The sequence below is a fragment of the Tauraco erythrolophus genome, chromosome 10 (genome assembly GCF_009769465.1).
Source record: "Tauraco erythrolophus isolate bTauEry1 chromosome 10, bTauEry1.pri, whole genome shotgun sequence".
Lineage (NCBI taxonomy): Eukaryota > Metazoa > Chordata > Aves > Musophagiformes > Musophagidae > Tauraco > Tauraco erythrolophus.
This window is the reverse complement of record NC_141474.1, coordinates 27931254-27949899: the sequence shown is the minus strand read 5'-3', so window position 1 is coordinate 27949899 and position 18646 is coordinate 27931254. Positions and strand designations below refer to the sequence as shown.

Sequence of the window (18646 nt, the reverse complement as noted above, 5' to 3'; positions counted from 1 at the left end):
ATGTATTGGATTACAAATGATTAACTTGACTACCTGCGACAGGTATATGGGGACTCTTAATCAAAGTGGCACTGAACTGAAACTGAGGAAATAGTTTTCCTGTGGCTGCTGTTCTCAATTACAGGTCGCATGATGCAGAGGGTGGAATTGCATCAAGTGACATGATCATGGCCATGCAGATGCACAGATGCCTCTTTCAGGTCTAGGTTTGCCTCTTGTGTTACGAGCCTTTAAGCGAATTGTATCCGTGTGCTGCCAAACTCTACAGGGTGAAAACCATCTAGCTAAAAATATAAGTAAGTAGTGATTTTACATTTAGAGAAAACAGTTTAAATGCTGCAGATTTCTATCTGTGGGTAATTAATCAGTCTAAACCAAATAACTTTGAGGTTGCAAATAGTAATTTTGCTAAAAAATAACAGCATGCATTATTTAATGTCTAACTTTTTGGATTATGATAAGAAAAGGTCTAAATTATCTTTGTTCTGTTGTAGTACTTCTCAAAGAGAAAAAGTTTCAAATTTCTTCCCTGGGAAGACTAGGGATTTATAGGCCAAGTGTTGACCTGGATATACATATTTTTTCATCTGGGATTTATACACCTCTGAAAATATGGGTATATAATAGAAAGCCTGACAGACCCTTTAACTGTGGTGTCGCTAACACATGGATATAATTTGTTACCTCAGCCAAGGTGTTTTGCCTCAAGAGGTGGAATACATTTATGTATGGAAAGGTCAGTTTTAATTAATAAGCTGTTTTCATCATTCAGGGCCAATATGAATTGCTTGTAACATTTGTGTGAAATAGTTTTCGATATAAAAATAAAACAAATTGAGCTTTTTGTCACATTCATCATCCCCCGTAACCCATTTAAATGTCAAAAAATCAGTACAGACCAAAAGTCTATTTCTAGAAGCCTTAGTAGCCCTATTCATCAGAGTGAAATAAGATATTATCATCCCATTATTCCATCACATGCCTTCCACACTTGAAGACATACACATTTCTTCTAGTTTTCTGTATCACAGGAGGTAGTTTTTCTGTTGTTAAATGTTTGTTGTCCAAACAGTAAATAGTGAAGAAAACGCTGAGCCAATGTCAGAAGAATAAACAGCCAGTTATACTATTGTGTATTCCTTTCACTATACTATAATATTAATAATTAATATCATATACAAATTTTAACTTTCTTGTACATTTCTCAAATAAAAAAAATCACTGTTCTTTCATCCCTGTTGGGAAACAAATTTTTGCATACCGCAATTTGTTAGACAGTATAATTTGACTGGAAGGACAAAACTTTCAATATATGCACTACTGATGTGTTTTGACAAAAATCATGCCATTGTATAGAAAATTTATGTCCTCATATATTTTATTATGAAATAAACCCCACATTTATTTTTTTTCTTTATTTAAGTTCCTTTTCTGAGTTTTGTTTCCTAAGCAAGCAAGGCTCAGATAATCACATGCCTCCATGAGTGTATGTCTCTCCCTTCCAATAATTTTCAAATTTCAAATATGAGTGGTACTTAACAGTCTCAAAGGTTCTAAGTTCGTTTAAGATGCATTAAAATAGGCAGTGGGATAGAGGAAAAAGATCCCATTAATGCCTATAGGGGGGAAGATGCTGCTGAGGATTATGATGAGGGAAGATGCTGCTGTGGAGTTCCATTCTGGGGAATCCATGCAGAATGCATGTTTTAGAGAGCTCCAGTCAAAAGAAGTGGATCACCTGAACATCAGACTAGTGCATATGAGAGTGTTCAGCCACAGGAAATGCTCGTGCAAGAAACCAGGCTGTGTGGTTTGTTACTTAGAGCAGCTTTAACACATGATGCCATTGTTATAACCAAATCCTAAAATAAACTTTGAAAAGAAAGAACTCATTTACTGGTGGATATGTTAAATGATGCAAATTTCATGTCGTGTAGAAAAGCAAGCGGAATATCATTCTGGTTTTTTTATAGTTTTCTGTTTTAGGCTCATGCTTTTTTTTTTTTTTTTTGCTTTTACTGTAACAGGTAGTGCCATAGGAAGTGATGATATCATAGCAGGGAACGTGAGCAAGTACACTGTTCTCCCAGCTGGTTATTGTGGACAGCCTAAAAAAGGCCATCTTGTATTTGATGCCTGTTTTGAAAGCGGTAAGCATTTTCAGCATTATTTTATGTTGCAGAATTGTCAATATATTAACACTTTTAACTGTATCATTCATCTTTATAAAAACCGTCTGAATTCTAAAGAGGACTTGCATTAAATAGTGCGAAACTCACTGATTCCCTTCAGTCAGAGCATGACATAAAATCAGACCGGTCCAATGTAAAAAGAGTTGTGAAGTTTGTTATTACCTGCGATATACATTTCATCAGGCCCATCTCTTACCACATGTAGACACGTAACTGGACTTTATTATATTATTATATACAGTATTTGTAGACTACTAATTGAAGATGTAGTATTTAAAATATGCTCTTTTAAAATTTAATTTGGAAGTTTACTGGGGGAGTCAAGCTCGTTAAGTGCCAAGCCCATGCTTGCACAGTTAGAAGATTTTACAAACATGTACATGCGGTCTTTAAATACATTTCTTTACGTTTCTTGTGGCCTAATTCTGTACTGCTGAGGTTAATGGAAGCTCTGCCTCTGATGTCAATTAAACTTTAGGAAGCTACTGCAAATTGAAAGATAAATTATTTTTACAAGAATTATAGGTAGCATATTAGTTTAACAACTGTTTTTAATCAGGTATGTTTATATGCATGAGGAGTATGTAGGTAAATAAATATATATATGTAGTGTTGTTTATATATATATGTAGCTGTGTGTCTCCAGATTTTTAGCTTAAATCTATTATTACTGGCTTACAGACCTACAGAGCACTGTTAAACACCATATGTACAAAAGGCATTTGGCAGAATAAACTATAGTTTTCAGCATGGTTTATGTGAGAGGTGCTGGTAATGCCAAAACTGCTACAGTGTCTTGTAAAATGAGATTTTTATGAAGAGTTGTGTCCCTCAGGGTAGAATACTGGCTGCCAGTTCCTGGGTAAATATTAAACTGAGTTATTTAAATCCTTTGATTACATTACATAAAAAGTGTAAATGATGCGGTCAATAATAAAGACTGTATTATTTTTAAGGTATGTCTCAAGGTTTAGACAATAGTTATGTATTTTTAAAAATACTTTGAATGCAATTTAAAAATAGTTATGGTTTTATGATTTTTTGTATGAGAAAATGGCTTATGAAATTAATCAGTTGGCCAAGCTGAGAAATTTACTTTATTGTGTTAAACTGCTCTGCAACGAAAAGGATCAGTAGCAGTCATCAAATTATTTGTGAAGTAGTATGAATCATTGCATGATGCCTTAATTCCAGTTTTTGAACAATAGAATTAATTATATTTTTAAATTAAAACGTTTACTCAGTTCAAAGGTAATGTTCATACTTTATATACTTTGACAATAACAGCATGTGAGAGAGGCAGATGCTCTTCGAAATACTGTGTTTATTTATATTGTAGCATGACGAGGCTGTGATGTTGCTTTGTGTGTTCAGACACCTTCAAAATACAAACATGGATAAAATTAATACCTTAATTTACTTTCTCATGATGACGATGTATTAGCAAGAATGATAATCATGTGTACACTCCATATGTGAATACACTGTGTCTTTTGTTATATGTCGGCCAAGTAATCGCTTAGAGTACCTTAACTGGTCAAAGCCAATTAACTGACTATTAGTTATTTTATGAAATTGTTACTAATGCCAAAATCTATCCCCTCCTACTATCCAAACCGTAGTATGCAACATTTATATAGCAGTGTACTGATGCTTTTTGAGTACCACCTTAAAATCAGCAATATCCTGTTAGAACTGCCTTTTTCAAAGAACAGGTTATAAAACTGATCCCACCTGGAGTACTGCATCCTGCCCTGGAGTCCCCACTACAAGAAATACACAGAGCTGCTCGAGTTGTCCAGAGGAGGGCTGTGAAAATGGTCAGAGGGCTGGAACACCTCTCCCATGAAAACGGACTGAGAATGGGGGTTGCTCAGCTGGAGAAGTTTCCAGGGAGACCTTATTGCAGCCTTTAAGTATGTAAAGGGGGCTTACAAGAAAGATGGAGAAAGACTTTTTACCAAGGCCTGTGGGGACAAGATAAGGAACCGTGGTTTTAAACTGAAAGAGGGTAGATTTAGATGGGTTATATGGAAGAAATTTTTTTCAATGAGGGTTGGTGAGACACTAGTATAGGTTGCCCAGAGAAGTTGTGGGTGCTCCATCATTAAAAGTGTTCAAGGTCAAGTTGGACCGAGCTTTGAGTAACCTGTTGTAGTGAAAGGTGTCCCTGCCTGTGGCAAGGGGGATGGACTGGATGATTTTTAAAGGTCCCTTCCTAGCCAAACCATTCTATGAAAACAGGTCACATATTAATTTTATAATAATTCCAAGTTAGTCTTATCTTATAGACCTAAATATACCTGAAGGAAATAAGCTATTGGGATATGATTTATAGATTTTTCTAAAACTTGTGCTTTATCTGTTATGATGATATTGTTACTAACATATGTTATTGAAATCCAAGATGCCTCATGTTTATGAGGTATTAAAGGTTCTTTACAGTTAAGTTCTGTAAGGATTTATTAAATCTTTAAAAATAAACCAATGCAATTGAAACTCACAATAGTTACACTATACAGTGATTATAACCCTATATCTAATGCAACTTTAGTAGAACTTTTGACGTTGGTTTATATAACATTTTCACTGCAAATGATCTTGGTCTTACTGAAGCTATGTTAGGAAGGAACAAAACTGGCTGGACAGTGATACCCATGGAGTACTCGTGGATGATTTACTTTCAAAATGGAAGTTGTGTTAAATGTGATTCCCTAAGTGGCTTTCCTCTCTTTGGTTGCATTCTTTATTTTCTTGAAAGATCTGGTTGATAAAACTGGAGGTTCCCTTCTAGACCTATTTTTCAATGACTATGATTTTATATTGTAGAAATGGAAGTAAATACCTGTCAGAACAGAGTATTAAACTTGTAGAAAGCAGGAAAAGGATTAACACATATAGAAAAAATGCGTTTTAATATGCTTACATTTTTGTAATGTTATTTTATTAAATAGTGTTGACAGCTATGAATTTGTTTGAGACAGACAGGTGTGTTTTTATGTAATCTGAAAACCAATGTCCAGTTTGCTGTTTCGAAGTGCCTTGCTTTCAAAAAATCTTAAAAAAATAGAATTGAAATGGGCATTGGGATTTCTTTTTAGTCCACTCTGTTGTTGAGAGCCAAAATACACTATTTTTACCATCCCTGACAGATATTTATCTACCTATCCGTTTCAGAGACTTTCAGTGAGGAAAGTTTCAATACGAGCAGCAATCCATTCTAAGACTGCAATTTGCTCAATATAGGAAACATTTTCTTCTATGTAGAAATGTTCTTACCAAAAATGCATTAATTCTTGCCCAGTCCTGTAAGCACAGAAAGCAGATTACTCCTTTCTTCTCTGACTTAATGGAAAGCTGCTATCATATCTTTCCTTGGCCTTTCCCTCCTCAGGTTAAATAACTGCTATTTTTTTTTTGAATAGTTCTTCAGTGATCGCATTTTCCAAATTTTCTACCATTCTTTATTTCCTCTGGTCTTTCTCCTTCTCCAGCTATTCCATGCCTTTCTTGACAGGCAACGATCCAAGGTGAACATGATACTCAGATAAGCTGGTGCCAATACTATGTAGAGTTTATTACATGACATGCCTTGCAATCTATTTGCTTCTGCTATGTGACAGTCCAGTCTTTTTCACAATAGCACAGTGCTGTTGACTTCTACAAAATTTATGATCCCTTATAATGTCCAGATCCTTTTCAGAAGAAGAGCTACCTAACCAGTTTGTAGCTTGCACTCAACTTACCTTTAGTGAATCTAATACTAATGAAAGAATCATTGCTGTAAAATAGATACAATTATTGAAAATGAAGAATGGTGGTTGAACCCTGTATCTTATAAATAACAGACAGAGGAGTGAAGGAGAGAGAGAATTATCAACTTGTGAGTATGTCAGGAATTTGAATTTGTGTTTCCTGTAGTTCAGCTAGTGTTCTAACTGGAATCTTCCTTGTTATTTTTATGAATATTTAAGAATATATACTGCCAAAAGAAACTTTTTACATTAATTTATCATTAGCAAAAAAGAAACTGATGAAAATCCAGATTTCTTGCATACCACAACATAATTTTTGGATAATGTCAATTTTTACAAGAAACATGACTTAGTTTCAGGAAAAAAATGGAAGCACAGTTGTCTACGCACAGAACCAATTTAAAGGAAATAAATGTCACATTTGAAAAGTAAACATTTGGTCAGTTGGAATTACTTTTCCTATTATTCATTAATGCATTAAATTATTAACACAGTTTCTGTTTAGTAGCAATGCAGTGCTGTTCACTTCTCATCCTGTCTGTTCTGGCAGGACTGGGAACTTTGCAGAATATAGTCTTTCAGGGAGAAGGATATATTCACTCTTGCCATACAGAGAGGTCCTTCCTGATTGAGTCAGACCCAGATGCTGATATAAAAATGTTCTTCAGGGAATCTGGTGTCTTATACTCAAGGTGAATTGGTATTTCAGGCGGCAGCCTCTTATGTGTTGTGGCTAAAATTTCTTTTTATTTGCTTAGTCATTTTTTCCTGTACCAGATGTTTTTAGAGATGATACCTCCAGTGCTGGAAAACATTTTTTATTCTGGGAACTTACATAATTGCAGAGCTTTGTTTCTGCATGAGGTAACAATTATTTTATTTATTAATTTTACATGATACACACGAACCCTTTCACATGTATTTTGCAAAGTGGACAAAGAAAACATAAGGCAAATGTCTCAATCCTTAAAAAGAGACCAGTATTTTTATGGCACTGATGCCAGTTCAACCCTTTATGCAGAGTGCCAGTCTAATCTTCTGGCTCTGCAAAAGGGAGGATGAATTTTGACAATGATCCAAAAGCATGGGAACTTCAAGGATTATGCAGGCTGCAAAAATGTCGTTTATGCCAGGATTCAGAGAAAATAAATATAGCTGACAGTTACATCACTTTTCTTCCAAGCCCAGAAGTATGGCTGAATAGGCTGGAACACAATGAGTTGTATCAGAAACACAATCACAGTTGTCCTGTAGCTCTGAAATGGACCACGAAACATCAGAAGCTCTTGGTCATGGATATTTTTCTTTGTTTTTGTGTAAAGATTGAAATCTACGGATTTGAGTTTATGCTGTCCTGTGAGAGCATTGGTGATTGACTAGATTCTCCGAGTGTTTGAAGCAGTTCGAGTTCAGGTTCCCTGCACACCCATCACACATAAATCCGGAGAAACCTCAAAGATACTGGATTCTTGTGGTAGTCTAGGGGGTGCTATCGGACAATACGGATGACTTGCTTTTTAAAATATCTCGTCTTGGACTGTCCAGAGTCCATCAACTACTGTTCTACCAGGATATGAAGCATGGCTCACACTGTTGTGCATTCAGACTGTGTTTCCACAACCACTACGGAAGTATACTGTGAAACAGTCTGTAAGCAGCACCTTCCACTCAGCAACATCTTCACTGCAGTGCTCATCGTGCTTTGAAAGGACCGGAATTCCTCTGAGCTCAGAATACACTTGTGCCTACAGAGGCATCCACACCTTTTTTCTCATTGTGCGAAGACTGTTTGCTGGGTGTAGCCACAAGTCGCCTTCATGGCTCCGTCACAGATGCCTTCGAGATGGGCTCGAAATGGCTATAGCTTTTGCCTCCCCAGGCTCTTGATGTAGAGAACTGGCATATGAAAAACTTCTACTGACACTGCTGGCTGTGGCTTCACTGAAGAAAAATGCAAGGGGATTTCAAATAGTGTTCCTTTTGTTTGGTATCTTCTGGCTTGTCAGTCACCACGGATGTATTGGTTGTTCACTCTGGCCTGTGCATACTTATGGATTAACCACAGTGCCCTCTGTCTTGCCTGGTAGGATGTCATAGGGAAGATGGGAGGAAGCTGGAGCGAGGTGGTAGACTGTGATGTGTTGTGAGGATGGTTAAAAATCCCAAGCTCGACAGTTTCTGCTGCGTGTGGCTCAAATTGCTTGTTTTGTAATTGCTTCTGAGGATTGAAGGAACAGCGTTGGCTCACAGAGGTTCACAAATCTCAGCATTTATACTGTTAAATACAGTGGCTTTTTATAAGGTTTTGAAAATACATATTTTGGCTTGCTAGTCAAATATAATGCTGTTTAAATGTTAAAAAATACTGTGTTTCTTGAAATTAGAAATGAAGCTGCCGTCTGCTTTTATTCTCGTTTCAACCAAAAAGTGGAACTCCGCCAAGAGTCATTAAATCTTCTATCCTTTGGATGAATTCTTATTTTTTTTATGAAAAATTGTTATGATTGGGTAATTTGTGTGTTGTGGTTTATGTTCAAAAGATTGTAATTAAAGTTTTGTAAAATTTTAAATTCAATTTCAATTACTGTAAATCTCATATTATTATGTTGACTGATGTACCACCACCTTGCAGTGAAGATGATTGACAAACATTAGTTTGTCTTTTCCTACAGAAAGAAATAGGTTTATAAAATATTTTGTATTAGAAACCTGATGAAAAAATTCAGTGCTGATAGCTTGCAAATGATATTAATCAGTTGGAAACAGTTAAGATTTACAATGTATTAAGAGATCTCATGTGACTGAGAAGTACTCTCGTATCATTTTTGTTAAGGTTTTAAATATCTTTCTGTATTTTAAAAATAGAATAATGTACTTATAAAACACTTTGTACAACACTCAAAATTGCAGTAAGTGATTGTAATTCCGCTGATCTCATTGTAACCACTTACAGGCGTGAAATAGGCCATTGAGCTTTACCATGAAAGATATCTTTGGAACAAAAGCAAAGATAATATAGGATGAATTGCCCTTTGGGGGTGCCTATGTCCCAGTTGCTAAGACTTGACGTGTAACTTCAGACAGCAAAAATTAGGTGAGATTAATCTTATTTATGATTAAAAAAATTGTGTAAAATTTGAGTAGCAAAACATTTTCTGAAATGGACATTTTTGTTTGTAAAAAGTTTAAAAATGGAAACTAAGATGATACAGCAGAACAATACCATTAGCATTATGTTCAAAGGAAAACTGAAATCCGCCCTAGGAAACAGTTGCATTTTGGCCATCTAATATGTAAGTGTAATATGCTTCTGAAAGTGTTAAACAAGCTGATCCTGCGTGTGTTTACATTCAGGTGAAGTACCCTTCTTCACCTTGGTTTCAGTGGTGTTACTATGATATCCTGGAACAGGAATAAAGCAATACAGGCGCATGTAGTAACAGCACATTCATAGAAATAAAAAGCGCACAAAATGTTTAAAGCTATTTTCTTCCAGTGTAAACACTTTTAGTTGTAGACTAAACTGTATTTTAGAGCAAAAACTAGTTGTTATTCTAAATTTCCTATATTATAATGTGCCATATACAGCTAGAATCACTAAGTCGGGTAGACTCTTTTGGCGTTCACTTCTATGAGAATGCTCATGTGCAATGTAGAAACAAAAGAAATGAAGTAAGTACATTGTTTCAGTAATGATGTCTGTTTTCAGCCTACTTTTATGCCACCAAGATGTGTCTGATTAACGAAACACCTTATTTTAGTTATTTCCTTATTTGTTGACAGTAATTTGTGCTGTATTTCATGTAAAGATATTAAGTGGTTATTGCCACCAGTAGGGATAATCTAACAAAGTTTCCTTTTCCTGAAAATGTCTGTTCCCAGTTCGGAGCAGCGTTATTCTATCAGAGTATCAATACCTTTACACTACTGCAAGTTAGAAGTCACCAAAAAATGAAGAACAAAAGATTGATTTTTTGTTTTGTTTTGTTTTTTAATGATGACCCTAGGCATAGATTAATGGATGTAGCATGCACAAAGTGGTATCAGTTAACATATATGACATTACTCAGATGTCTCAAACTCCGGAAAAAGCATGTGAATGATTTATGGAATTGATATTAATCTCTTTCCAGTAAATGCATTACTAAAGTTACATGGGAAATTGATGTTACTGCTGTAATGCCAAATTAATTTCTTTCTTGCTAGGTCAGCATTGCAAATGGAACTAAATATTAACCTTTTAAATATCTAAACAGAGTAGAGTATGGAAGACATTTTTAGGAATGGGGGAGTGCTTTGTGTTGATATGATACCAGTTGAAAAATACAGCATTAGTCAAGTATCTTAGCTTGTGGGAAATAGATATTGATGACTTACAGAGCTAATGACAATGCAAGAAGAATTAGTATAATAGCATCAGTAAAGAATTAGAATGTTAATTGTAGTTGACGTGCTGATTATAATTTTCACAGTCTGTTTATCTTCTGATTATCATGCTACCTTCTTCAAAACCTAGCCTTTCCCTCCTGCCTCTTACCACATGTTTGCATTTCCACAGCTAGTATACAAGCACTCATGTTGATTTGCTGTTTGAATGACCTGAAAGGGACTGGAATAAGCAACTGGAAATGGAAGCAGAGATGTCTTAGGCTGGATAATTTTAAGTTCAGAGCAGATTTTCAACAGCATCTGTGTGAGGAACAACAAAATAGAGTAGGAATCCTTAGTCTGGAAAAGAGACAACTGAGGAAGAATATATTAAGAGATCTGTAAATTCATGATTCTTAGTCAAAATGTCAATGAATATGAAACAGTGGTTCCCTGTCAGTTCTCTTTGTACAAAAAATAAGGGCCATCAAATGAGACTAGCAGTTGACACATTGAAAGCAAACAAAGGAGAATGGTTCCTCACATAGTGTTTAATTAAGCTGTGGAGTGTCTTCCTGCAGGATGCGGTGGATGCTAAAAATTTACATGTGTAATGCTTTCAAGCAAAAAGCCCAACTGACAAGACCAGGGAAGAAAAATCAGTTGAGAGCTACTAAACACGGACACCATCTCTGACTCAGAAGGTTCATAAACTGGACATTGTAAATTGAGGAGTTATTCTGGGGAGGTATCTTCAAACAATTGCTTTGTTCCCACACTCTTCTCTAGGGATCCACTTCTGGCAGGTACTGGGCTAGACCTTGATCTCGCCTAATAGATATATCTGGTTGAATGGTTAATCACTTTTAGTTCATATGATAATCTTTTAGTATTTTATAAAAATAGATTACAAGTTATAGTTACAAGCCAAAATTAACATCATGCAATAGGAAGGAAAATCTTACCTTTACTGTTTCCATTCCAACTAATTTTCTTAGGAAGATAGTGATTGAAGATGGTGTACTGTCATTAACAGCAGTTGTGCAGAAACACACCCAATGCAGATCTATCCTTAAGATTTTGCAGTGTCATTCCTGTTACTTACATTTCCATCAGACGTTCAGGTTTTGGTGGGTTTTTTGTAAGCTTGCTTTTTGACAGAGAAGGAATTTAAAAAAAAATCAACAACAAATACTTTATGCAAAGTTGTCTGAGGATTTTGCAAATATACCAGGTTCTGAGAAAAATTTTCCAGTTTCCATTTTTCTGTCTCTGTTCAAAATTTTCCATCTGGAAAAATGATAGAGGGAAATACAAGAAAGAATAGCAATGTCCTGGCCAGTGTGAAGGAACATTACATTACACTGAACAAATATCCTTATCTGAATGTACAATCACTGAAATAAATGCAGCTGTGTTTATTTCAGCATAATCAGATATATTTGAATATAAAATCATTGACATAAATGCAGCTGTGTTTATTTCAAACTGCACATGTTAATATGAACACCATTGTGACATCAGTTAATCACTCATGAATGTATAGAGGTATGTATAGGGGCACAACAGAGGCCTGTGACAGTTGAAAATATGAATATATGAAGAAAAAAATCCAGCTGAGTTTGTGCTTTACCTAAAAAAATTATCACAGCATTGGAAGTCACTGATGAAAAGATGCAAAATTCTTTTTACATAAAATCCCTGGATTTGAATAAATCTGTAGTTACTCTATAGTAACAAGTGACCTGTTCTTCAGTTACTGACTAAGGAAATAATTGCTTTGAATAATTGCTTCTTAAAATAGAGAATCATGTTAGTTTTCAGTGATTGATAGGTCCAGGTCAATCTTTTCTGATGGGCGCAGTGCAGACCTAAGCTTTACTTTTGGATTTTTTTCTGATTTTGAGCCTTAAATATAGCTGCCAACCACCCTTCCAGAATTTCATCTTGCTGGGTTCTCAAACCCAGGGAAAATACAGTGAAGAGCAGTGCCAGTAGAAAAATTTTGGTGTTTATTTTGTTAGGGATGCTTCTCCTTGCTGTTTCCCCAGAGTAGTTCTCTGCCTTCGCTGTCCGGTTTATATCCGTAACCTCTGTCTTTTTAAATCAGCCATTTGGAACTAGAAGAAATTGAGAAGTGTTCTTTACCCTGCTTATGCAGTTGGTGCTGTACAGATTATTAGAAGGAATGGCTGTACTCAGAATAACAGATGAAGTGGCATCAGAACAGTAAATATTTTGGAGCTAAGAGGTATTGGAAAGGTTTTATATTCATCTGGGAGAAGCTTGAAATATTCTGCTAAGACTAAATAGTGGTATTTTGTTCAGTTAGTTCAATAACCTGTAATATTATCCTTGTTTCGCAGAACAAAGCAGCACAAAAGACATGGGTCTTGACTGCCTAGCACCTTTTGTAGTGAATTTCAGCTGTGTGAAATGAGTGCAAAATGGCTGAGAAATGTTGAGAGTGCTTTGCATCAGTTTCATATGAACCAAATGATGAATGAAACTTAGGAAATTTCGTATCTTCTATTATGTCTACTAGATTTGATCAAACAGCGATGTTATAAAGAATAAGGGCACAGAAGGCAGGGGACTGAAGCAGAGGAAATACGTTTGAAACGTCTGCGTCAGGTGCTGCACTCAAAGGGCCGTTGGTTGTGTCGCCCAGCAGCGCGGTGCTGCTGCTTCTCTGTCACTGTGCGACGTGCAGAGTGTGGTGCTGCCGATTGCTCCGTGCATGGCTTGGGCAGCACTCACTGGCACAACAGTGTTTCTTTTACTTCCCTCTCAACTCCAGATAAATGAATACCTTTGCATGATCACATGTCAATATTTTTTTATTTTAAATGAGTTGAAGACAGGGGAACAGGCTGCCCAGAGAGGCTGTGGAGTCTCCATCCGTGGAGGTATTCAGAACCTGAGTACGCAGTATGGAGCAACCTCCTCTCCCTGACCCTGCTTTGCGTGGGGCGGGTGCACCAGACAATCTCCAGAGATCCCTTAGAAATCACTTAGAGGATTACCACTTTTTTTTTTTTTCCTCCCCCCTGAAATTAGAATACACTTCAGATAGATTCTGTTCTTGTCATTGTTCTCTAAATTGTTTTAAAATTCTGAACTGCCTGCTGTTCCAAAGTTAACAAGCCAAATTCAGATCTTTGTTTGTTTGAGCTGCCACTGTAATGCAAGAACAGACAAAACACTCCGAAATACATAATGGTCTGTACTTTTAAAAGAATACTGGTTGAAAAACATATTTCAGAAGAGGTGTTTCTGCATAAACTAAAAGTATGTTTTTTCTTGGTCTGATACTCTCTGATTTTAAGACAAAATATTTTAGAATATTTTGCTCAGTCTAACAGGAATTTGGATACAAGTTACTAAGTGGGAAACATGCAGAGCTTCATTTTGCATTTATTGATTCTGTTTACTAACCTAATTGCCTTCTAGGTTCAGCCTGTAGCATGCTAATTTTGATTTAGTGTTTGTATTTCTGAAAACAAACGGGGAACAAACCATATATTATCACTGTGTGTTCTTTAGACAGCTACTGGAATTCCAGGATCTACTACAATAACATAATGTGAAGGTAAATTACCATAATATGTTCAGGGTTATTACTGTATTCTAACAATTTGTGGTAGAACCACATCTCATTTTCTTTCGTCTGAAACTGTAAGATGACTTTTTGTTCATAAGAAGTATGATTTATTCTGTTTTTTTTAAAGTTATCTTTTAATGTTTATTGTTGCTACTGTACTATATTATGAATAATTATTTTTTTGCCAGGTTAAACCATGACAGTAGCCTTTTCTAAGACTGTAAATGAATGTCACATACCTGATGTGAGAACTTTTAGGTCTATTTCATGAATGCAGTATAAAAACATATAGACCTAAGGAATAATACGTCTAGATTTTTTTTTCCTTTCAGTATTTTGTTGGTCAGCTTAAGAAATTATGTTCCAAGTGAGTTTTGAAATTATTGACTAATTTTTTTTTGAACTTGTGTTCCTTTTTTGTCTTTCTTCTTATTTACAGTTTTTATTTACTTGTATTGTTTTATTTATGTAATGCTTTACGTATATTTTTCATAATACTGATAAGTTGTACAATGAAATATCTTCAGTGCTCTAGCGATCATATAAATGCACGTATACCTGCACTGAGCTGACAGCCACTTGTGTAGGGACAGTCAAATTGGATTGCAGCCTAAAATGTCTTGAGGCTGGATAAATACGGAGATGGCCAGTTTGCTCTGAGTTTTGTGCTGTTACAAATACATTGCTGTCAGAATAGCAGAGCTAGCTAATTTGTGCCTTAGCTGGGTAAGGTGACGTTTGATGATGCACTTATTCCTCTGAAATGCATTGTAGATGTACTCCCTACTAAACACTAAAGTTAAGACAAGGAATGGAACAGCAATGTTATAATTATTTTATGCTTTCGTCTGAAAAATAAAAGTTAATAGCAATTTGAAACTTGATTTTTGGTTATCACTGTATGTGTTTCCTGTGGTTCTTCTGTTTCAGTAGCTTCAGGATTGATCCATTCTCTCTTAACCAAAAGACTTGTCACCCTCCCACTTGATTATCACAATGTTATCCTGCCTGTTATTTCTCTTTCCTCTCTGCATTTTTGTAAATGTTGTTGCTGAAGTATCCTCTTTTGTATGTTGAGAGAATGTTGAACCCCACTTCTTGAGCCTGTACATTGAATGCTATATCAAATTAAACCCTGTTTTCCTCATCTCTAGGACTCTATGTTATCGGCCTTCCATTAGCATCTGTTTTATTTTTCATTATTCCCATCTGTGGGCTCTTCTTCATCCTTTTGGATTTAGTGATCCACTTATTTCCTTCCCTCATATTTGCATTTGCATTTTCATCAGTAAACATTTTGGTCCCTTTTATTCCAGTCATGGTTTCCCATTTTCGTGTGATTTCCTCTACAAATATCTGTACTATTCCTCCTTGAAAGATTTTCTTAAATCTGTCTTCCCAAAACTCTTTCTTTTTTTTTTCCAATTTATATATTTATTTATTGTTTAAAGGAACTGGAATCTGGAACTGTTGTCCTGATGTTTGATGATTATTTGTCCTTAATCAGTCTGCATGTTCTTTTTGACAGGAAATGTTTCTTACCAAAAAACTTCAACAGTGCACTTTAATTTTTCTCTCAAGCACAGGAGATCTATGTTGACAGTTGCCAAATCTTCAGTGCATGGTCCAGTGTGGAAATCAGTGGAAAAATTTCTGCAAAACTATGATTTCTGTTGGCTTTGGGTCAGATCATAAGCTTGTAAAACTTTCTATCAATTAACAGTTATGTGGCAATTGGGAAAATGTTCTGTTATTCAGCAGGCCAGAGGTCAGTAATAGTGAATGCTGGAAGAAAGATAACTGATTAGATGGCACGAAAATAAGAACATTCTGGGTGATTACAATCAAGTTCAGTTAAAAGTGTCTGTCCAATATGTCTGTAGTGTAACAATCGTTACGATGTCAATATACTTCTTAGGATGTGAATACATGGCTTCCAAGACATCTAATTTTATTTTTTTTTTAGAATATTTGCGTAGTTAATAATAGCTTATGCTTATAATGTCTTACTGCAGGAGATTGCCGTGTGCTTTACAAGGTGCTTTTGTTTTCATTTTATAGTTCAGAAATCTGAGGCTCCCAGAAGTTAAGAGCTTCAGTGTTGTACAGTGGAATCACCATTTGAAGCATTTTGACATTATCTCCTTTGAAGTACACTAATTGGATTTAAGCCCATACCTTTGATTACTCTTTAAAATTGAACAAAGTATGTGTCATCCTGAATCATGGTGGATAGGATGGACTTTTCTTTGTAGGGTGCTATTTCAAAGTCTGCCATGCTTCAACAGATATTAGGAATAATAGATATTATTTCAGATATAACATAACAATAACTGATATTATTTCAGCATCACAGGAAAACTTGAATACTGTTGGAGAAATTGTGTTAGGTTATCTCCACTGACTCAAACTAATGAAGAATGAACCAGCTGAGTAAAGAAAGAGTAGGGAGAACAAGCACTGTCTTTTACAACCTATTCGGTTTTGGCTAGTCTAACCTAGATGAGGAGATAAGGAATATTGTGTGCTTTGAGAGTCCTGTAACAAGCTGTGTTAACTGATAATAATAACTGGAAGACATTTGTTAAATTGTTGATTCGTATGAGAACGAATACTGAAATCAGAAAGTTGTGTTACTATAATTCAATAATTGTGATTTAGTCTTTATGTAGCTTCATAGAGATAGCAAATATAGGCTAGTATATTTTAGCAAAATAAAATTCCAAAGTGTATGAATTAGAAAATGTGGAGAAAGTTAAATATAGGCTGATCAATGCAATCCAGTGTAATTTTACTGTGGATGAAAGATATAGTTTATGAATTATTTCAAATCTTGCAGAAAGATTTCAAGACCAAGAAAATCTAAGCAAATAAAATAAACTTACTTATTGTTATTATTCTTAATTAACATGTTTTAGTCCTACATAATAATCTTGTCTTGCAGTAATACAGAAAAAAAAAATTATTAGCCAATCATTACTCCATTTTTATTATTGTTTGCCAGATGATAGCAGAAAAATGTTGTAATACAGTTTGTCTATCATTATGTCAAACGCTTTGCAGAGGAATGTGAAGACTCAGTTGCTTATAAGAATACTAGCCAGTGTAATTGTCCTGTAGTATGATACACACAGGTGGTGCTACCTTGAGCCATACAATTTTAGTGGAGTGTGTTCAGGCTAAGGTCTGCTTGCGTGGGTTCTGTTTCAGGTTGGGTTCTAGGCCTTATCAACAGTAAGATGCAGCAAGCAAATGCAAAAATAATAAACTATTTCCATCCTTAGAGTGGACAGTGGGTCTGCCATTTCTCTTGTGAGTCTGGGATGTTCAAAAGCAAAAGGTCCTTCTGTTGCTGACTTCCTTGCACATCAGCAGTAGGACAGAAAGTCATCTTTCAGTCACAGAGGTAATGCTTTCGTATCAGTCTGGTAAAAACATGAAAATGAAGACAAAGACTTTGTAAGTTCCTGGTTTTGAAGACTAGCTTTTGAAAAGTATGTCTATTTGTTTAAATCTTGTGACATATGTTAATAAAAAGTTTTTCACTATTGGTAGTAACATTTTAAAATTGTTCTACTAATACATTAAATATCTGCATTTTTATATCTAAGTAAATAAAAAAGTACATGTTATACAGTTGAAGAGCTAGAATATTATGAAAATTAGGAACGATGAATAATTACTTACTCTCTTAAGGTGATAGTTGTTATGCAACTACTTGCACAATGTTTCATAATGTGATAAATCTTTCTGACGCATTTAATAGAGAAAAAGATTTTGTATGTCGTAAGGAATGTGTTGTAAAGTGCATGCGTATAAATTCAAACTCAAAATTGAAATTAACCTTGGATGTATTTAAAGAAGTAATTTTAATTAACCCTTTTATCTCATAGTTAATATGCTTTATATGCTAAAAGACTTATATTAATATCCCAGCCGCTTTCTATATGAGAACAAAGACTAATTTTTAAGATTAGATTTAGGTACAAAATGACCTCGTTGTCGATTCATTGACAATGTGTACTATTAGAAGTACGACACAGTATATAATAAAAGTAGTGGGCTTTATTTTTATTTTTAATTGAAAAGATTTGGTATCTCTTTGGATTCTTAAGTAAATAGAGGTAAAGTGGCACCTCTTTTTAGAAATCCAGTAAGACTAATTCTGAATAGAAGTAGTGCTGCTAAATGTGTATGTATGTCACTGCTTTTGAATACTCAAAGGCTACATTTGAACTATGTAATTGACCAAGGTCACTCCACCTCCATGAGAAACAATGATACAGCTCAACAATCACTGTATTGTGATTTAAGTACCAATTGCTTTAAAAGTACTGATTTGTATTCTGGTTTTGTTGACATGATTGTAGGAAAATTTTGCCTGTTTTGAAAATCTACATCTTTTTTTTTTTGATTTTTGTTCTTTCAATTTGGAAAAATATGATCCTACCAAACACAGAGACAGTGAGAATAAATTTGGAGATACAGTCAAATAAAAAATATTCATTTTAATCCACCTAATTAGAATCCTAAATCAAGCTTAACTGGATATCTTGATAAAGTAGAAACTTCTGGATATCAAAGAATTACTAGAAGAGCAGAAAAACTATGTGATGTGATTGACCTTGTCTATTAATACAGGAACATGCAGACCATATTTTTATATAGCCCAAACCTCCCACTTAGCTCACCATCCAAGGTTTTGCAAATAGCTTATTGACTCAAAT

The 18646-nt window shown here is 35.1% G+C and overlaps 1 protein-coding gene across 1 annotated transcript in view; it reads left to right on the top strand.

Annotated features, from left to right (window-relative positions):
- The first annotated feature begins 1630 nt into the window (after positions 1 to 1630).
- AGBL4 (AGBL carboxypeptidase 4) overlaps positions 1631 to 18646 on the top strand; it is a 941572-nt gene continuing 924556 nt past the window's right edge. The window contains exons 1-2 of the mRNA XM_086617760.1: positions 1631 to 1805; positions 2028 to 2150. Coding sequence (XP_086473886.1) covers positions 1631 to 1805; positions 2028 to 2150 — 298 coding nt within the window. The remainder of the gene's footprint in view (positions 1806 to 2027; positions 2151 to 18646) is intronic.